Here is a 20,423-nt window from a genome sequence, read left to right on the forward strand (position 1 = left end):
AAACCAAAGGATCATCTTAACTGAAACTTGAAACCCTAACCCAGAAATAACTCTTCTTTTATTAGTCTGATCTCATCCCACCATGTAGTGGACTGTTTGGTCCTCATATAGTTAAACACACACGTTCTGTGCACAGATGTGGTCTCTGTCTCTTTAAAACCCTGGCTCCTGGAGGAGAGGATTTGTTGAGGAGTGTGTGCAGCGCTTTATTTTCGCTCAAACTGACGCTGCAACCTGCCACTGAGCAGACACACACACGGAGGGAATAATTGTTTTATGACCGGGCTAAACATTGTTAAACCTGATAATGTTCTGCTTTCAGTAGCGGCAGGACATGTTGGAAAGAAGAAGTGTTTGTGACCATGCGGGGATGAAGAAGTGCAGCTGCTGACTTTTGTTATTGGGTTTCTCGGGGCGCTGCTGCTAATACTGCTGCTGCTGCTGTCATGGCTTTGTGGGAGTGACGCGAAAGTTTTTTTTCTTAGGGAGGATTTTACTCGCTTGAAATAGTCCAGCTGAGGCTCAGACTCCTTAGACGGTTCAGTTGCATCTAGATTTAGTATGAGAAAAAAAATCATGTGATTTCCGTGCTGGAGGTTTGATTTAATTGATCATTTGAGTGGACTGTCGAGAGTCTGCAGACTCGGGAGAGTGTGGAGATGAACTTTGGAAATCTACTTCTTGTGACTGTCTCATTCATCACCACCGCATCAGGTATGATATTATATATTTAAAGAACAAATTAAATATGCCAACCCCTCTCCCTCTGTCTCCTCTCACGCACTCTCCTACTCAGCCCATATGGCGTGACAGCCTCACGGTGTACTCGTCTTATCTTGTTTTCTGTCCCTTCAGATGGATGTAAATGTTGTGTTTAGCTGGAACACGTTCACAGGCGGCTGTGGCATGACCCTCCTAACAAACAAATAATTAGAAGAGGCACATGCATTGATTAGTACTATTTGAATACCACTAGGTGAAAAGCCAGGAAGATGCACATTTTCCCCAGAGCCCCCCCCCCCCCCCCCCCCCCCCCAATCACTGAGGTGGTCACACAGGGAGTCCATTAGGCAGCAGGAGAGGTCAGAACTCACTGTGGACAAAGTGAAACCATTTAGTGTCCCTTTTACTTCAGCTATGAGCACATAAACTCAGTGGCCTACCAAGCCTCCATCTGCCCCAACTCTGTTTTAGAGGATGCAGACATAATTATTATTAAATGCTTTTAAAAGCTCATTTTGATTACCTTTGAGAAAGGGATTATATTTGTTTAACCCTTGCTTTAATAACAGATTATATTTTTGAGCCCTAATCCAAACTCCCCCAAAAACCATGGCCCAGAAAAATAATTCATGAGAGTGCAAAGGTTTTTTTTATTTCATTTGATTGTGAATGTAAAGATTGAATGGCGTGTTTCAGTTTTAAACTCTTATTAATCAAACGCAGCTTTAGCTAGTGGATATGAAAGTAAAGTTAAACATATTCACTGCTATCATTTAATTCCAAGTCATGCTGTGTTTTTTAAAACATAAAAACTCAACTTAAAAATCTGAAAACAAAATATCAGCAGCTATTTACACAAACTCATACACAACATTTTAGATTGGGTTTTATTTTACCACTAGAAGCGCTATTGAGCAATTTTTTTGTGGGTCCCTGTTAATTTTGTTGTGAATTTGAACAAGTAAGGTACATAATGTCACTGTTTACATCCTGCCAATGGTTTAATTCACTGCTGATTGGGATTTGGTAACAGCCAAAAACAGTTAAGAAGAAGGATTGAAAATCAGCACGTTTGTTAGGCCTCAAAAATACCTAAAATGGGATCTTGTGAAAAACACTGAATGCCAAACATATTATTTTTATTTACAATAAAACTGCACATATATTTTCTGAATTGATATTAACTGGGGGAAAACAAATAACTGACATTATGAACTGTTAGCATTTCTACTATCTACAGATTTATTAGCAACATTAGCATTCATTTGGAGTTGTGTTTCTCACCAGGTGGCATTTGTAAGTCCATTATTCATTTTCTTTGGGCTCTGTTTTTGGTGTACAGCAATTCATGACTAAGATATCTAACTCTCTCGCTGCTCCATTATGTTCACCAGCTGGTGGCTTACTTTGTTTGTCTGCTGTTTGGTGCTGCAAATATAGCATGAAACAAGATGAAGTTGAGAGTTTATTCAAGGAAACGATCTGCAAAGTGGCGTTGTAAAAGCACTGATAAAAGCAGGTTCTGTAAACCCAAAACAGAATTAGGACAGAAAGCCAAAGGTTTTCGTAGAGCTGAGGGAATCTGCAAAGCTGGGCGATAAATATTTGTGTTTTCATGTCTTACACATGTATGAAGTCATGTGATCCATTACTTGTGAAGAATAATTAAGGCTGCACCTACAAATTGTCATTACTCCGCAGATTATTTTCTACATTATTCGTTTGGTCCACAAAATGTAAAAAAATGTGTGACAAAATTGAAAATCCAGTTTCTTAAAGTCTGAGGTTATGTCTTAAAGGTCCCATGTCATGGCCATGCATTTCTCCGCGATCCCAACTCGTCTATTACAAGCATTCAGGGAGCTCTATGCAAGTCAATGGGGACTCCCTGTTAGTTAGCCAAGGGATCCTGGTGTGTGAGGTGCTCCGCGGATTGATCCATTTTGGCCAATCCGGTCATTTGTTGTTGATTTGGGTATTCACACGTCACAGAACCCAGGAAGAAAACAATGGAAAATGAGAAATCTCCAACGAGGCATTTTGAGGCAGCACAGACAGGTATTTTCTGTGTTAGAGTTTTACTCGCTACAGGGTGTACTTTGAGGGTTTGTGACTCTGCAGACCGTTTACATGCATAAAAACCTTCATAACACGCAAGGGGACAGGTAATAACCGGAAAAGCATGACATGGGCCCTTTAAATGTCTTCAGACTAAAGCCCAAACAGAGTCAGGTGTGTAATATATATACATACAGTATATCTTGTGGACAATGTGTGGTGTTTGTTTATATAACCTCCAAACACAGGCCTCTATGTGCATCTATAGGCTTCTGCTTTTTTTCAGTACTGCAATGTATTGTCATTCATTGGCTGACATAAACAATAATACCAATATCTGAAATTAGATAATAACAGCTGATAAATTAACGTGTGCAAAAATGTATCAGTCAGTTCAATTTAATGTCTTCTTCACTGATGACTATAATTTGACTATAAATCCTCAGCTCTGTGACTCCTCTTGCCACTCGCTCTGCTTCATTATAATAAACTGATGCCACCTCTCAACATTAAAGGCACTTTTCAACACCCACAACATCTGCCTACGTCCATTGTGGAGTGTATATCTCCTCTCATTCCCACCTCTATTATACTGCACGTACCCTTAGGGTGATGTGTGTTTTAATAAAAAATACGGAAGAGTATTCAAACAGGCATCATGACCTCTGCGGGAGCTGCTTTTTAAACAAATAGCCTATTTGTCGTCTTAAGTCAAAAGAAAAAAAGAATGTTAAAATGATAGCAGGGTATTTTTTCTTTGTGTCCCTCTGGTTTTTCTCCGTTTGTCTGAAGATGCATGGTGGGGTTTAGTATATGTTTTCTAAATCCGCTGAGTGATTGTGAGCTAAAACAACAGCCTCCTTCACAAAGTGTGCTTGATTCACAGCAGCTCTTTCTCTTACACAAACACAACAATCCTTCATTAAGACGGCATCAGTGTCTGCCCTGATACATCTCATTGAAATGTCCGTTATCTTGAGCTGTATTCAGACTCAGCTTGTTGACATGCTCGACGTGGAACTAATCGATGCTAAACAAGCCTTAGCGGGTGATTTGTGTCCACTCTGTCCTCCTGCTCATTACTTGGTGACAAATATGGCTGAAGGCTGACTAAAGCCTCTCACTGTCCATCTTGATGAAACAGTCGTGGATTATGTGAACTATGTGCCTCATGCTTGAGTCATGTTACCGGATGTTGATGATGCCCCACTTCTGGTACAGTCGCTGATGACATCATGTAGAGATTAGATTACGGCAAAAGACAACAGTTAACAAACAAAGGCTTATAAAAGATAATAAAACCTGACTGCTTTGAAATTGAGTTTTCTGTGAGACCTTAGCGCCCTCCTTCAGAGATCACCTGGCAATGCCAGCACAACTCCTTGAATGTTTTTGCCTTTTCAAGTATATAAATTAATTGAAATTGGAAAAGACAAGTAAATCTCAGCAGACAGCCACCAACCACACAGACAAGCTGCCAGCCTTCTGCTCCTGTCTCACTTTAACTTAGACAGTTGGCCAGTGAGCAGTCTGCCTCAGCCTGTAGACACTTGTGTTTTTTACCAGATTTCAAGCACTGATGCAGATCTAGCTGCTTGTATGTGTTTCGCTCCAACACCAGCTGTCGTTTAAAGGCACTAAGAACCAAATGAAAACACACATGCCCTGCGCTTTGTTGTTTTCAATCATTAGGGTGACAGCAGTACACTTCTATCTCTTGGGAGAATGAAAGGTTAATATTTTGAAATACCAATTTTATGAAAGCGCCTCTTGTTATGTAATTCCAAAGCCCTGAATCAACAGGGTTTTCAAGACGTGATCTTGATTAGCCTCCAAGCACATTAACAATGTGTGTTGATGAGGCAGAAATGTAGGAGACGCCGTGAGCAAACATGTGGGCGTGTGTCTGCGTTTGCAATTAGTACAAATGCTATAGCTTGTCTATCAGAGCCTCATGCGGCACTAATGGGCATAATTTCACTGTGGTTGCCTGCTTATTATGGACTTTTATTTGTTTTTGAATGAATAAATTACCACAGATCAAAAGCAATCATGTCAATTAGGACATCTAACCATCCTTACTCACAGATCACAGAGATAGGTCATATAGATGAATGTAGACAAACAGCACCATACATACAGTTCTGTATATAGGCTATACTGTGTAGGCTCTCCCCGAGTGAAATGGCTGCCAGTTGGTGAAAGCCAGATTCCTGAACATTGTACACAAAGCCATCATCTACTCCAAGGTCGATACCTTCAGAGAGAGATGAGGCTGAGCCTCGCCTATTGCAAGATGGTGAGGCAAACCAAAATAAACACTGGTAAATAAAGGCCATTTATCAGTACTATTTATTTTGTTTCCAGGAAACAGGAAAATATATCAGTTTGGTTTTCAACAAGTATCAAATGAGAAGAGCTGTTCAATCCGATGTTCAGCCTCTCTTTCTGAAAAAGCCTCATGGCCTTGAGAGCGCAAAAAGGAGCGATAACCTTGCATGAGACCCTGCACACTGTCATTCACAAAGCCCCCTTCATACTTGACGACAGCTGAAGGTTGAATGCTTTTTACTCCTATGGATTATCTTGATTGTCTTTTGCAGCTCTCGCTGAATATGTAAGAGGTTCATAGTTAAGATGTGTTTTAGAGGGTTTAATTGATTTGTCCTCTCCGATAGAGCTCCAGCACAAAGATGGTGCTTGTCTTACAGGGAATTAAATCAGTTTTGACTTATAATAATCAATACAAGCCTGTTGAATTAATGTTGAATAGGTCATGTTTTTGTACCTTCTGTTAAGGCAAGCCTGTTGTTGAGCTGATATCTCCTATTGTTAAGGAGAACAACAACACTAAGCTTTGATTATTAAACCACTGCTTTTTGTTTTATTTACTGCTGAGAAACCACGTAAAGCAGTCAGAACTAAATCCAATCTTTAATTCTAAAGTGTCCAAAAAATACTGATGAATCTTAATGTACAGTAAATGGAAAATAATATCTTGTTGTTGTTCGATCAAAGCTGTGAGTTTCACCAAATGTAGCCTAAAATAACTGAAGCAGCAGTTTATTTTCAGTGGTAATCTAATTTGTTGTGAAATTCTACATCATCAGAAGCCAATGTCCTTCCACTTCTTCCCTGTAAACATGAAAGTCATTTCACGCCAGAACGCCCCAGATTAATATTTTCAGACAAACCCAGTCTCCCTCCTACTTCCCATAGGCGTTGGGAAGTGTCTTTGGGCCCACTGCTGGCTCTAATGGGCTATGTTTATGATTTGACTAAAACATACCTTCACAGAGATCCCCATTAGCGCCCGTAACGTTATATTTTTTTGTGTCACAAACAGGGCTGACAGTTTCTTTTTGCTGAAATGTGCTTTCAAACACTGCACTGCAATCTTCCTGTCATAAAGAAAAGGCAACTGTGAAAATATTCTTTCTTCCAAAGAAAATGTTTTGCTGTCGTATCAAGGTGGTGTAGACTTTAGACTGATTACACACTTGTCACAGGCCCAAGTTGTTCTTCGCCAACCTGAAGCTGTTTGCTAATATTTTTTGCCACTTTGTCCATAATAATTGGTGTTGCATTGATACAGTTGACTGATAGCTGTAGCTATTGTCTGTACCCAAGAACCCTCAATAATAATCTTTCTGATACACTTTTAATTCTTAACTGGACTATGTCTGCATAGTTGAGCTTGTGTGTCTACATTTTCTGCAGGCGTATCTAGCCCTATTAAAATATAAACCCAGCAAATCAAACAAATACACAAGGATTTGTCATGGTGCCATGTGTGCCATTCAAATAACTAAAGCAACTAGAAATTCCGGTATGTGCTGAATCTGATACACGCAGCACAAGGACAGCTGGATCTCAGTAAGCAGTAAGGAAAACATCCCAAAACAGAAAGTCTCGACTACAGTCGCTATAAATATGTCGAATACAGGGAGGAAAATGACCCAGTGTTGGTACTTAATGGTGTTTTTAATGTTAGATGTATGGCTTTATTCAAGCTTGAAATTATAAGGTAACAATTATTAGATATAATGGAATTTATAGGTAACATAAAGTTATTTTTCCATATTTCTATGAGAGTTTAAGGACCATAAAAAGGAACTGATCAGAGATGATCTACAGTATGACTAAAGAAGAAAAATAACTATTTAAAACAATGAAGATTATGGGTTGAATTATTTTCAGTTAAAACGAAAGCAGTCGTTTTAAGAGAGAGCACATTGTAGTGTTTTAAATGATTATACAGTGAAACGTAAATATAACAGATCCTAAAACAAAGGGTTGAACACTACATTAGGTTACTAATTAAACTTTAATTATTCAGGAAATATCACTGAGCTCAAACACACTAATTAAAACAAATATTCTTTAAAATAAGAGCTAACACATTAAAGTCCCCCTGAGAAATGAGTGTTCCCTCTTACATTCAATTACAGATTCACTCATCATTTGTTCAGGTAAACAATGGATGTGCAGTCGAAGGGGACAGTCGCTCATAGTGACAGATCCACAGAGGGGGTTCTCTCTGCAGGACGTTCAATTCACTCAGATCCCTCAGAGATTTATATTTTGTGTCAGCTTATTGTTTTTGGTTGAGACCATACAGTATAACCACTAACATGTAAATATTGGTTTTACAGTTTTGTTTGTGTACTTCCAAACTGATTAAAAAACTGCTTCAAAAGCAAGATCTGTCTTTATATAGAAAAGTCATGTACAAAAATCCCTGTCTAAGATCTAGTTTTAATCAGCAATAATTTGTTAGCCGACCAGTTTAAAGTTAAAGGGTTATTCCAATAATTTGACACATTAACATCAATGTACCTGCTGTGAGAAATGCTATTCAGCCCCACAACAGCTGTAAACTGTCAAGGCTTGCGTGCCATTCAAATGACAGTAATATAAACGAAGCTATGAAGTTACATTATCGGAAGTTTAGGATGCAGGGTTTGTTCTTCAACATCATTGCCCTTTTCAGTGTCAGAAAAATCATTTCTGCTGGAAGTAATCTGTTCAACTCTCTCGCAGTATTTGTGTTCTAGTTCTGATTGAGAGTAAGAGTTCAGAGTGATGTAACTGTAGTATATGAGCTGGGATTTGAACTACCTTTGCATGCTTTAAAAGCACGGTTCAACGCCAGGACATCACTCAGCCGGAGAGACGCTTCTTCAAAACAAGTTTTGTGTGGACAAACACAGTCAGATGTGGCGAGATGTCCATGTCGCAGATATCATGCAGATGTGCAACATAATCTAAAGTAGTGCATTATAATATCTTAAAGGGTTAGTTTACATACCATGAAATGCTTCACACTTGTTCTCTTTTTATAAACAAAGTCTGTGTTTTTGTTGAGACTGACTGGAGGTGCCATGGCACATTTTAATGGTGCGATTAGTATTCATCCACATCCTGCATTAGTGTTTTGAGCTGTCCTGCTTTTTGACCTCGGGGTGTTTTCGCTGAGAGAGCTCACATCGCTCTTTAGATGTTTACTTCAGGTTTGTGCCATGATGGCAACTCCTGCCCCGCGTGGATCAAATCATTTCATGAAAAGACGTAAATCTGCTTACAGCTGAAAAGTGAGGGCTTATCTTGATGCCTCAGATTTAAATATAATGTAGCAGATGCATGTGCGACAACATGTGTGTCATTAGGTTATTCCTGACTGACTGAATGAATGATGGATGAGGATTTGTATGCAGTTCAGATTATGTGCTGAAAATAATGCATTAGACCGAGCGGCACAATTACTTGTGGCACAGTGACCATTTCATTTTTCTTTCTTTTTTATTTTTCCAGAGTGAGAGACCATCTGTTCGTAAAAGCAGTGGCATTTTGAATTATTCATTTCTCTAACTGTAACACACTGTTAGAGACGTTTGGTTTTCCTATAAAAGCTTACCTTAGGATTTTAAGCAGTGTGCCTCTCAGCCAAGGAAAGATAGTAATGGATCCCTCGAGAGAAGAATATGGGATTTATCTATATCTCTCTGACTTGCTCTTTTTTTCAAAACTTTCAATTCTTAAATGCATAGATCTGCTTGTCCTGCTCCCAGCTTTCCACCAACCATTCCTACCTCTGCAACAGTCCTGATTGACAGAGAGATAGACCATTACCATATCACATGGATGATTGAATCCTTTGCACAGGAGTTGTCTTCTATGAAACTACTCCCTATATATACTGTATGTATATACTCTGTATGCTCTCTTACAGCGATATGGGGCTTATGTGTTCTTTTATTCACAGAATATTGCAGAAACAAATAGTATCAATTTTAGTGACGTGAAAGGCACAGGTTGTTGGTGGAAAGCGTGATTCAAACGGTTAAAATGTCAAAACGTCTTCCCTTGAATGAGAGTTGACCTTCAAAGAGAGATTACCCATGATTTGCTGCTTCGCTACACACATATTTATCCAACACACAACCACTGTCTCTGTCGAATAACCTCCAAAGGAAAATATTGTTGTTTTTCAAATGCCTCTGCTGCTGTCTGTCCTGTTACTTACAGATGAGTGTTTTCATTAACGGTTGGTAGTCAGATAGATAACCTCTGCCCTGATCTCCTCCTCCACAGGGTCCCGGGCTCGGTTTGAAGACAGCGCACCTCGGATTGTGGAGGACCCCTCGGATTTGATCGTGTCCAAGGGGGAGCCTGCCACCCTCAACTGCAAGGCAGAGGGCAGACCCCCTCCCAGCATAGAATGGTATAAGGATGGCGAGCGTGTGGAAACGGACAAAGATGACCCCCGATCTCACCGCATGCTCCTGCCCAGCGGCTCCCTCTTCTTCCTGCGCATTGTGCACGGACGCCGGAGCAAACCAGACGAGGGCGTCTACACCTGTGTGGCCCGCAACTACCTGGGAGAAGCCATTAGTCGCAATGCTTCGCTAGACGTTGCCAGTAAGGGTCTACATAATTGATCACAGTCCTAAAAATGTGTGTGTGTGTGTGTGCACGTTTCTAGCGTGTGGGCTCTGCAGATGCTTTGTGCAGTTGTGTCCCAGATCTTTTTGCAGCCGTCTGGCAGCTTTATGGAGGTCCACTCGAGGGTTTGCCGTGCCTAAGAAAAATTATATGAAACTACCAGACTGCAGGAAGAAACACCGTAAACATGCTGGTGTGTTTGGAGATACATTTAGTGATGAGTTATAGTCTGTTGGTCTGTTCCTTATTTAATGTTACTGCTACATTGTACTTTTTATTTAGCCCTAAGGCGTGTATATCTGGCTCGAGAGGGGTCAGCACAGTGAATTTAAACATGTTTTATTGTGTTTAACTAGCATGCCTATTGGAGAGAGTGAACCTCAGCCTAGGGCCATGGTGTATCGGAAAGTCGTTTGGTTCCACCTTTGCTGTTGTCATGTGAAATTTTAAAAACAAATCATTATAATTATTGTGACACCACATGAATGCAGCAAAAAAAGTCCAAGGACGCAATGCTACAAAAATGCTACAAAAACTAGAAAATGATTTGCTTTATGTTTCAGATCTGCTCCAACATGTAGTGGGTTCTTCCACTGCCAATGCTATGCTTTGTCTGACAAACAAACAAACAAACAAACAAACAAACAAACAAACAAACAAACAAACAGTAGTAATCCTTTCCAAAATACCTTGTTGGGAAGGTAACTACTAATCTAGCAAATCATTAACATGTATAGGCAATACTATGACTGGCTGACTTTGGTTATATTCTGGTTTTAGAATATATACCGTTGTTGTAAATTACACTATATAAGTGAGGTTTTACTTTAGACTTTAAAGGAAATGTCAAGTCATGTTTTTTCCTGGGTGTCTATTCTCACAATTGTGTCCATAATAAGAATTGAACATGATGACATTTACCTTAGGAACCAATGAGAAACACTGGATAGGAATGGATATGATACTGTTTCTTCTACCAGTAGTAGTCAGGAAAGGACTACTAATTGTAGGTATTGATGTTTGAATCAATGATTGATTAACCACTGAATTAATTTGCCACCTCTGGCTCTAACAAGCAAGATCAACATTTGTCAGTTACAAGTGGGAGCTTATATAAAACTAAGAACACTTCAGGTTATCAGAAAAAACATTACCTGAAATTGCTTGTCTTTATGTCATCTGTTATGCAGCTCATTCCAACAGCTGCGGGGGACTTTTTTTCTGAGTTTTCTGTCGCTCCGTCTCAATGACAAGTGTTTCAGATGATTCTATTAAACTCAAGTATTTTGGAAAGCTGTAGGAGGCTTGTTTTTCTTATTCTGATCAGCATATTTCTTGTCAGAGTCTGAGTTCTCCAAATATTCACAATAACAACATGTCAGAGGATAACACCTGAGTAATATCCAATGTTCCCCTTAAATTGTTCCTATCTGTCCAGGCTACATTTTTCATGTCTGGGTAATATATTTATGTACCCTAGTTAACTCTACAAATAAATAAATAAATTGCTTTGCCATATTTTTATAAAATACAATTATACAAATAATATAAAATGTTTAAAAAATGTAATAGGTGATGCCTTCAAATGTCTTATTTTGTCTGACCAACAGTGCAAAACCCAGGGCTGTTCAATAAACTGTCCTGTATGTCAAATAACAGCAGCAAATCATCACATTTTGGGAATTTGTATTGTTTTTGCTTTACTGTGTCTACAGAAAATAAACAGTCGGTTTTAATAGAAATGTAACACAACTGTTGTTGGTGACACGTGGCAACCTTTTCTAAGGCAAGCTAGATTATAATCACATCACCTGCAAGCCCTCTCTATGGGCACCAACAACATCATGTGTGTGAGCATGCATTTAAAGCTGGGTTTTCTTTGTGTTGTCTGCTGCTGCTGAGTACAGCAGGGGAGTGTGAGCTTTCTCCTATCTTGCTGAAAGTGCACTGAAGTGAAGTGCTCTCTGTGTCTATTATTTTCCCTCCTCGGTTGAGGACACGTGCTATTGTCTTCCCTCCTAATTGTGCCAGTGTGGCTGGGCCCTGGGCTGAACTGCAGCTTCTCTTTGGCATGAGGAAATGGATTAGTCACCGGGTTGATTAGTGGATGGAGCCTTACAGATTAGCAAGGTCGTACTGTCCTCGTTAAAAAACACAAAACGGCAATTTGAGCACAGTCTTATCTTCCCTCTTATTGAGGCTTCCTTACTAGTGTGTGTAAGAGCTCATGGCTGGCTGACCTCATCTGTGGCTCGCATCCAAAAATAGTATATATACTACTATATATTTGGATTGATGACCAGCTGCATCTAATGCAAATATCAAAGCTGGAATAATATGTGATGCATGTATTATATTATCGTTGATAATGAAATGAGCCATGTGCAGCTGGAGATAACGGCACAGTCATATTGGTAAAAGGGCTGATTCACCTGCAGGCACTAAGTGACTAACAGTATTAACAAGTGCCTGCTTTTGCTCCTAATTTTGCAGCCTCCAGGCTAGAGAGGGCATATGCCAAAACAGCATGGTGGTGGTCTCAGACTCCCCCTCCCCTCTGCGTGAAGTTGTGCTGACTCTGGGGTAAATAGTGACCCAATTAGCTTTGGCAGGGAGGCGGGGGGAGTGCACAGTGGTAATTAGAGACTGGTGGTCTTGCAGAAATGCATGTGTTGGTGCTGGCTATGTGTGAGGCAGCAGTCTGAGGGACAACAGGTGGGAGGGAGATAGCTTGAAACTCCCACTGAGCAATAATTATTACCGATGCATCTGTCCGGTAGTCTGAGTGTGGAGCAGGATCTGGTTTTAACCACATTAATTGTCATTGAATGATACATAATGCATTGTGCCGCATGACTAAGACTTTCTCTGCAGTGCTCTCCTCTCGCTCCAGCCATTTAGGTCTTAGCCCCAGGATAACTTTTCTCTGAGCTGGCGTCTGCGAGTGTTGGCTATAATTGCTTCCACAGAGATACATGGCTTTGCAAAGCTACTGTATGCAGAAAAGGGTGTTATGGGTAATCTCCCAAATCTCAACAACGCATAATGTGGGTTTGCATGTCAAGCAAGCTTCGAGATTGCGCGATCCGAGGTCAGGTAGAGATTTTTTTATTTACTTATTCTTGCAGGGTTTGAGCACATGTTTTAGCATAGCACTCACAAAAATAATATTGTGGCAGAGCAAAGACAACTAAATTCCTTTTTAATTAACTTAATATTGTTGCCATGTTGTCATCATCCTGTCTATTTACATTGATACCTTACTGATGCTGTGTTTTGTTTACACTATAGCCTTGGTACATTTGATTCCCTGATTGCCTCTATAGTTGCACGATATTGGAAAAAACTGACATTGCGATTTTTTCCCCCCCTCCGATATAAATTACGATATGAAAACATACAGGAATTGAAGAAAAGACCGTTTTTCTTTTCGAAAACCATCCTTTCTTGAACTTTAATGCTATACAATTGGTATTTTTTTAACTATATTTAACCGGATGAAGGATTTTAGTCTGGATCTTAACTTATCAGAGCAACAAGCTGAGCTAGCTCGGTTAGCAGCGCCGAACTGCCCTGGAGAAACTCATTAAACTACTTTATTCAGTGTTTTTACCTTAAATCACGGGGTCCGTTTGCTTTGGAGATTTGATTGTGGTTTGCTGTGCATGCAGAGCCTGCATGTCACTCACTCAAGTACCCCTGACATGAGAGCCGTGCAAGTTTTCCTTTTGCAGCAAGCAGCAAAATAATTGTAACATGACGTGTTTGAGTTAATTTGCCTATACTTAATATCGCAAGTCCTAAAAAAAATAAAAAAATGTATTGCGCATATCGCGATTATCGTCACGACACGTTATATCATGCAGCCCTACTCTATATTCTCTTTACATTGTGGTTTACTTAACATGACTGCTTGCTACTCAGCACAAAATACTGCTCAACAACCTGTCCAAATGTGTGTATTTGCTCACATGCAGACTCGAGAAGCATAATTCCAGCTTTAGCTGTTAGCTACAGGTATGTTTATTTTTCATATTACTTAAAAACAAATACAAACCGTACCCCCTTAATTGTAATAATGATCATTGGCTCTGTTGCTACAGACAGTGAATTAAAGAAAAATGTGAACAACTCTGAAGCTGTACCTCCAAATGCTTTGTGTTGAAAGAGGTGGAACTCAACCTTGTTTAACTTACAATGGTTTCTTGGTTAAGTTGCTGACATATTTAAAATGTAATCTCTCTTTTCGATCAACTCCACATAAATAAACCTTTTCTCACACAGATGCTGAAAGTTAATAAAACAGCTACAGTGCTGTAACTCACCTCTAGAAGACCACAGTGGAGCTTCACTTGATTGTTGGTGAGGCTGAGAACATGGAAACTCATCCCTCGGCTCTGTAACAGTTTTGCATTTTTGCTCACTCATGTCCATGCTCCTATCCCTCTGTATTAGAAGGTAGTTATATTATCCTATTACCAATTCAAGGTGTGAGACGTTTAGTTCACAGAATCATTGATTTGCCACAAATTCTGAGAAAAGGGGAACACCGTATAATGCTAACTCACGCTGCCACCATTTTGGTCAAATAAATAATTAGAAGGTGGAATAATAGATTTGCATATCAATGAATGAGAAATCTGACTTCAAAACATTAAAAGGATTCAAGAACGAAAACGGATGTATTTGTTCTGTACAGTCAGTCCTTTTTTCTTCACAGTCGAGTTGATGCTTTTTATGCTCAAATGCACTTGCGCACCCAGAGGTCCACAAGTGATGTTTTTTGTATATCTGCTGTTGCTCCCTTTTTAGAGTAGGCTACCTTGTAGCGAGGAGTTCGCTTAACTCTGAAATGCCAGCAGCCGTCAGTATTCTCTTTTTTTTTCCATGTTAAGAGTGAGCTTACAGTGCTCTGCTGACTTGCATGGCGGTTTGAAAAAAAACAGAATATCTAAGCAGTGGGAAGAAGCGAAATCCAGTCCTTCATTCTCCACAACTGTGTTTGTTGGCTTTAAAATTAAACTAGAAGGCGGTAAAAACACTATGGTGTCTATTTCTAAATCATGCATTTTAATGTCTGCGTCTATCAGCAAGTAGACGGTCACATGATGCGGCAGGATTAGAACAAAGTAGGACAAATAAAAAATAAAACTTGCTTAAAAGGCTTTAGAGCCAGATGTTCCTCCTACTCTTGATGAGGGATTATGAACGAATCAAAGTTGTGGTTGCAGCTTGTTTCTTGGCTTCTACGGCTCTTCGTTCTCTTTTCACTGGGGATATATATCAGATACATATCATCCCTTATGGATACGTGTATGTGTGTAGCTTAGAAGTAATTTGTACACCCATACAAGAAACATTTTCATATCACCTTTGCTTTGGTTTCTATGAGTGACACAACGCTTCACGAACAATGCAAAGAGGAGGAATTTGCCTTGAGTTTCATAAAGAGTATTTGCAGAGGAGTCTCTTTTCATCCTCCATCGACACAGTGAGACAATGGATGGATTAAAGCAATCTCTCTTCTCTGTAGGCAAAGCCTCCATTAGCTGTGACAGGGCAGTATCATGGCAATGGGATTAGTCCACCTCCCTAACGGGTTTATTGCTCTCTGAAATAAAAGAACAATAGGAGCCAGGCAGCGGGTCCTGTCGGTAATCTGTACCTCCGCTGTCCTCTAACCTCCCTGTCCACCCTCCTACCTGTCAGCCTTGAAAACACACAGCTCTGGAGCCACTCATCTGTCCGGCCCACGCCTGCTGCCCTGTCTGCGACTCACACTCACTGTCACCTCGTGTTTAGTACAAAAGCATTTTTTCCCCCTTGTCCTGTCCGTCACACTCATCCATCATGTGTCTCTTGCTTGGTACGTAAATGTTTTCTGAACTTTTAAGTAATTTGCTTGTTGCTGCTTGATTTTAGTCCATATGAACTGAAATGCAATAATATATAGTACATAATAAGTGGATGCAATACAAATCACAACTGACATACATCTTTTTTTATTGTGATTAATCTATCTTTATCCTTTGTTCATTTTTCCAAAAACAACTAGCAGATGGCCCTTCTGCAGTCCTACAGCTCCTCTCTGCTGAACCCTACATTATACGGATCATTATAGATATAGATGAAGCGGTGAATATTCTTGTGCAGATTAAATCTCCTAATCTGTATATCCCTGGAATATTAAAGTTATGAAAATGGATAGGCACTCTTGTAATAGCGCCTGGAGAAATAATGATGAAATCGCTGGGAGTCATTTAGTCCTGCTTTGCCTTTATTAAAGCTCAGGGGACGTGCTGTGTGGAGTGAGGATTTGCCTCTGAAGGGTCAACCCTCAGCTGCCCTGCAGTATCCGACTGAGCCCAGCGTGGACCGAGGGAAGCGAGAACGCAGGGCCTAGTTTAGGAGATTATTCGGAAGACCTATTCGTATTATGTCCGATAAAGTTAAGTTAGGGACAGTAGCCCCTCAGGAGCTGGAGGGAGGGTTCATCTTTGTGTTTCTGTGATGATCATCATCACACAAACATCCGTGAGGAACTGTTTGCCGTGGCAGGCTTTTAAGATAAAGCAAGGAAGGATCACATTAACTTGAACACAGCTTCAAAGAACATTTTGAAGCACAGTGTTTGGGGGGGCGTGTGATGTTAGGAATATATTCTGGTCTCTGGCATGTGTTTCAAACCCTCAAAAGTCCCACTTTCTCATGTCGGTTCCCGCAGACTCTGGGTTTCAAATTCTAAAGATGCGTGCCAGCATCTGTGTTCCTGTCTGTGAGTGTGCAGTTCAGGGATTAGCTCCCTACCCATAACTTTTTCACTTCAGTCACCATGGCAGTGAAACAAAGATCTCTGTGCACACATTTAACCAGACCTTACAGACGGAGGTCTAAATATAATGCAGTGCTTTCAATTAGCCCCTCAGCTCTGCACAGCATTTGAAACAGGCAGCCAAGTGAACAGGGTCATGGTTATTTGGTGAAAAGACATATGGGAGGAGAGTCACTGACTTTACTGGTTTTAGTGCACCCATGCTTTAGTTATAACTCTGCAAACGCTCCACCGTCCATGTTTGTGAGGGTCTTTTGGGTGTTTTACTTCTCCCTGCAGATGTCCATGATAGTATGGTTGAAAGCTGCCTGTTGAGATAAAGTGTCTCTTCTGTAGTCACCTGCATAGCGCTGCACTTGTACCAGTGTTTGACTATGAATAATAATTAACACATCACTGCAGTGTGATAAGACATTTAATATAAGAGGTTAGAAGTTCACAGCATAGTTTTTCTTTTGTGAAGACTTCTCACTGTCCTCATCCTAAATGTCATGGCATTAAAAGTACCACTTGGTGAAGAAAGTAAACTTTCACTAATTTCCATAAAGTTCAGTTTAAGAAGGCAGGTACGTGTAATTGATTCATTCATGCCACGTATCAAGTTGAAGAAAAGGGCATATAGTGTAGCTACGGGTTGACTTATGTCCACTAAATACCTGACAGAAAACTGTCAGACGCTTCACTTAGTTTTGAGAAGTCATAGAAGTTTATTGCTAACAATTAAGGTCGTCAAACAATAGAGGGTGGAATGATTTTCTCTCTTTGAACAGCTGTGAGTCCTTTTTAAATTAGATTTCCTTCAAACCCAGTGCATCTGAATATTGATGCTATGTTAAAAGCCATGGCTGCCATGTTGACACAGACCTGTCGGGCAGTGTACTGATGGATAATTCATGTGGCATGGATTTAATTATGTGCCTAGAATGATCTAAGTGCTTGGTTTAGGTGATTTAGATCATCCTCCTGACTAAAGACTGAGATTACACCGATGTATTGTTCACTAGTTCCAGTTGATAAGCCTGTTTTTGTTCTGACATGGCTGACACGGCATGCGTGTATATATAAAATATGTACATGGTTATTGTGTACATAATTTAATGCTAGAAATGTGCCGCGGTCTCAAGTCCCACTGGATTTTGTTGGCTCTTGGGCTTAATCTCTGGATTTTATTAATGGATGTGAAGAAAATGTAAGTGTTTTTTTTAAACAGTTGGTTTATTTAAGATATGTTTTTTTTCAAAACCTCCCTCTCCATGCCAAACGCCCTCAACATGTCTTCTGACTCCTAACTTCATGCACATCCCAACAGCATCACAATAGCCAGATTTATGCATTAGTGTCCACTTCAGTGACACAAGAGAAAATATTTTGGGGGGAAAATTATATTAGATGCGTTTAACAAACATACAGTATGTCAAGTTTGACTAATATTAACTTCTCCAAACCAAATGTAGACCCACTATCATTACTTTAAACTGTGACATTGTAGCACCCTAGTTACCTTGTCTTTTGTAGATAATGCCATGTTTAGGTAGTGAACTATCTTTGCAGTGTGTGAAGGTTACACACTTTTTACCACCCCACAAACTCCTGACTTTGACAGGCTGTCATGCCTGATTACTGCTGGTGAGCTATGATTGGTTAATTGCTTTCTGGGGTGGGGTTTTAGTGATCGATGAATAGAAGACCAATGGGTTGTAGATTGACAGAAGAGCAGATATATTTCAACTTTGACTCTGTGAAGGGTTGCTAAAATATTCATGAAGGTGTAAAAGGAGATTGCATTGATTGATTATGCAGGACTAATACTCTTTGGTTAAGGAAAAGCCTGTAGGCTGTAGATACAGGATGTGGTCCAACGTGAATAGTGTGTGTGTTTGAAATATGTGAGCCTGTCAGCATTCGAGTATGAGTCTCCATTGTACTGGAGGTCTCATGAGAAGGATCCAGTTCACAGTTCACTCTGAGGCTTTCATCTGTCAGTCACTGCCGAAGATTAGAAGATATCAAAGGTTGCCGTGTCAAAGTCTTCTCATCCTGTCGTTATCCACGGGGGTGGCGAGAGAGCAAAGTTGAAGGGTGACGTGATCATAGATTTACAGTTCAGGGCTGAGTGTTTCAGATTTGTAAGATAGTGTTTGGAATCAGAGACACAATCCCTTCATTAATGCAGAGGCCATTTTTTTCTCCCTCACACATGGGCTAAATTATGAATGCGCTGTTATTTGTTTACTCCATGTTGGACTGAGAGATGTGCATTATTCATCTGCTCTGACAGGGGAGACAGCAGAGTAGGACACCGAAAACATTAAACCAGCACAGCCTAACAAGAGCGTTGACAGGGATTTGAGCAGTCATGCAAATGCCAACACAATAATTGACTTTCTCTCAATAAGCTTTTTTTCACCCTTTGCAAGAATATGGTTCACTCAGGAGAACAAGTAGAAAAGATTTCCATGCCAAAAGGGTGTTTCTTTTGAGGATAGTGGTCCTGTGTCTGTGCTGCAGCTCACCGATCTGTGGGTTTGATTTACAGTCTGTGTTTTCAGTACATCAGAGGACCAGGGTTTCAGAAGCTAATTAGATTTCTTTGTGTTTTCTTCTCAGTCCTGAGAGATGATTTCCGGCAGGCCCCGAGCGATGTGGTGGTGGCTGCTGGAGAGCCTGCAGTGTTGGAGTGTGTGCCTCCACGTGGTCACCCCGAGCCCACTGTGGCTTGGAAACGCAACAACGTCCGAGTCAGCCCCAAGGATGACCGCATCTCGGTGAGTTTAACACATACAATGAGGAAAGGAAAAGCTCCCATTTCAAAATACACAGTGTTAACTCCCCATGTTGTTCAGCCAAGCATCAGTCACATTGCACACATTTTAACCATATTTCCAGAATACCTGAAACAGAGTCTCACTAGAGAAAATGTGTACAAATCCAGAGCTGAAAATTAATGATGAACTGATTAACAGTGCTGTAAAGTAACTAAGAACCTTTACTCAAGCACTGTACTTAAGTACCATTTTGAGATACATGTACTGTACTTTACTTGAGTATTTAAATTGTTTCTTCTACTCCACTACAATTCAGTGGTAGATCTTGTGATTTTACTCCACTACATTTATTTCACATCTTTAGATGTATATAATCAAATAAGATTGTAACTACACCTGGATTAAATTCACAAGCTACCCTTCAGTAACTAGCTGCTACTTTACCAGCTTTGATAACACTTTAATGCATCAATAATTATAATACATTTAATATTCTGAAATAGACCGATCTGCATAATGAGTACTTTTACTTTTGGTACTTTAAGTATATTTTGAGGCTAATAGTTTTGTACCTTTACTAGAGTAAGTGGAGGAGTGTGGCGCAGTGGAATAGTGCGCTGGTGTTCGGATCAGGGGGCCACAGGTTCAAAACCCACTGCAGTCAGCATGTCGTTGTGTCCCTGGGCAAGACACTTTACCCCAAATTGCTCCTGTGGGGATTGTCCACAGTATTGAGTATGTAAGTTGCTTTGGATAATAGCGTCCAACAAGTAACATGTAATGTAATGTAAAAGTATTCCTGCTCTCTGGTAGGCTACTTCGACTTTTACTTAAGTACAAGATATGAGTACTTCTCCCGCTCCTGCCGATTTACTTTTTAATTTTGTTAAAGTAAACTTCTTCACATGCAGTGTTAGATTTACCTTTCAACGTGTCTAGGAGCTAATGGCCTTGACATAGATACAGTAGACCAGATTATTTGGTTCTTATGTAATAGGAAACCTATCACTATCCTTATCTTTAGGGGGGGGTCAGGAGTGTACATGGCCATACATACAGTAGATAGGATGCATAAAGATGCGGCAAGTGAAAGGCATTGA

General features: G+C 40.1%; 1 protein-coding gene across 1 annotated transcript in view; it reads left to right on the forward strand.

Annotated features, from left to right (window-relative positions):
- The first annotated feature begins 217 nt into the window (after window positions 1–217).
- LOC307035990 (roundabout homolog 2) overlaps window positions 218–20,423 on the forward strand; it is a 47,081-nt gene continuing 26,875 nt past the window's right edge. Inside the window, exons 1-3 of the mRNA XM_079675905.1 lie at window positions 218–714; window positions 9,376–9,702; window positions 19,166–19,323. Coding sequence (XP_079532031.1) covers window positions 660–714; window positions 9,376–9,702; window positions 19,166–19,323 — 540 coding nt within the window. The 5' untranslated portion in view covers window positions 218–659. The remainder of the gene's footprint in view (window positions 715–9,375; window positions 9,703–19,165; window positions 19,324–20,423) is intronic.

This window comes from Notothenia rossii (assembly GCF_949606895.1).
Source record: "Notothenia rossii genome assembly, chromosome: 4".
In the NCBI taxonomy this organism is placed as follows: Eukaryota; Metazoa; Chordata; class Actinopteri; order Perciformes; family Nototheniidae; genus Notothenia; species Notothenia rossii.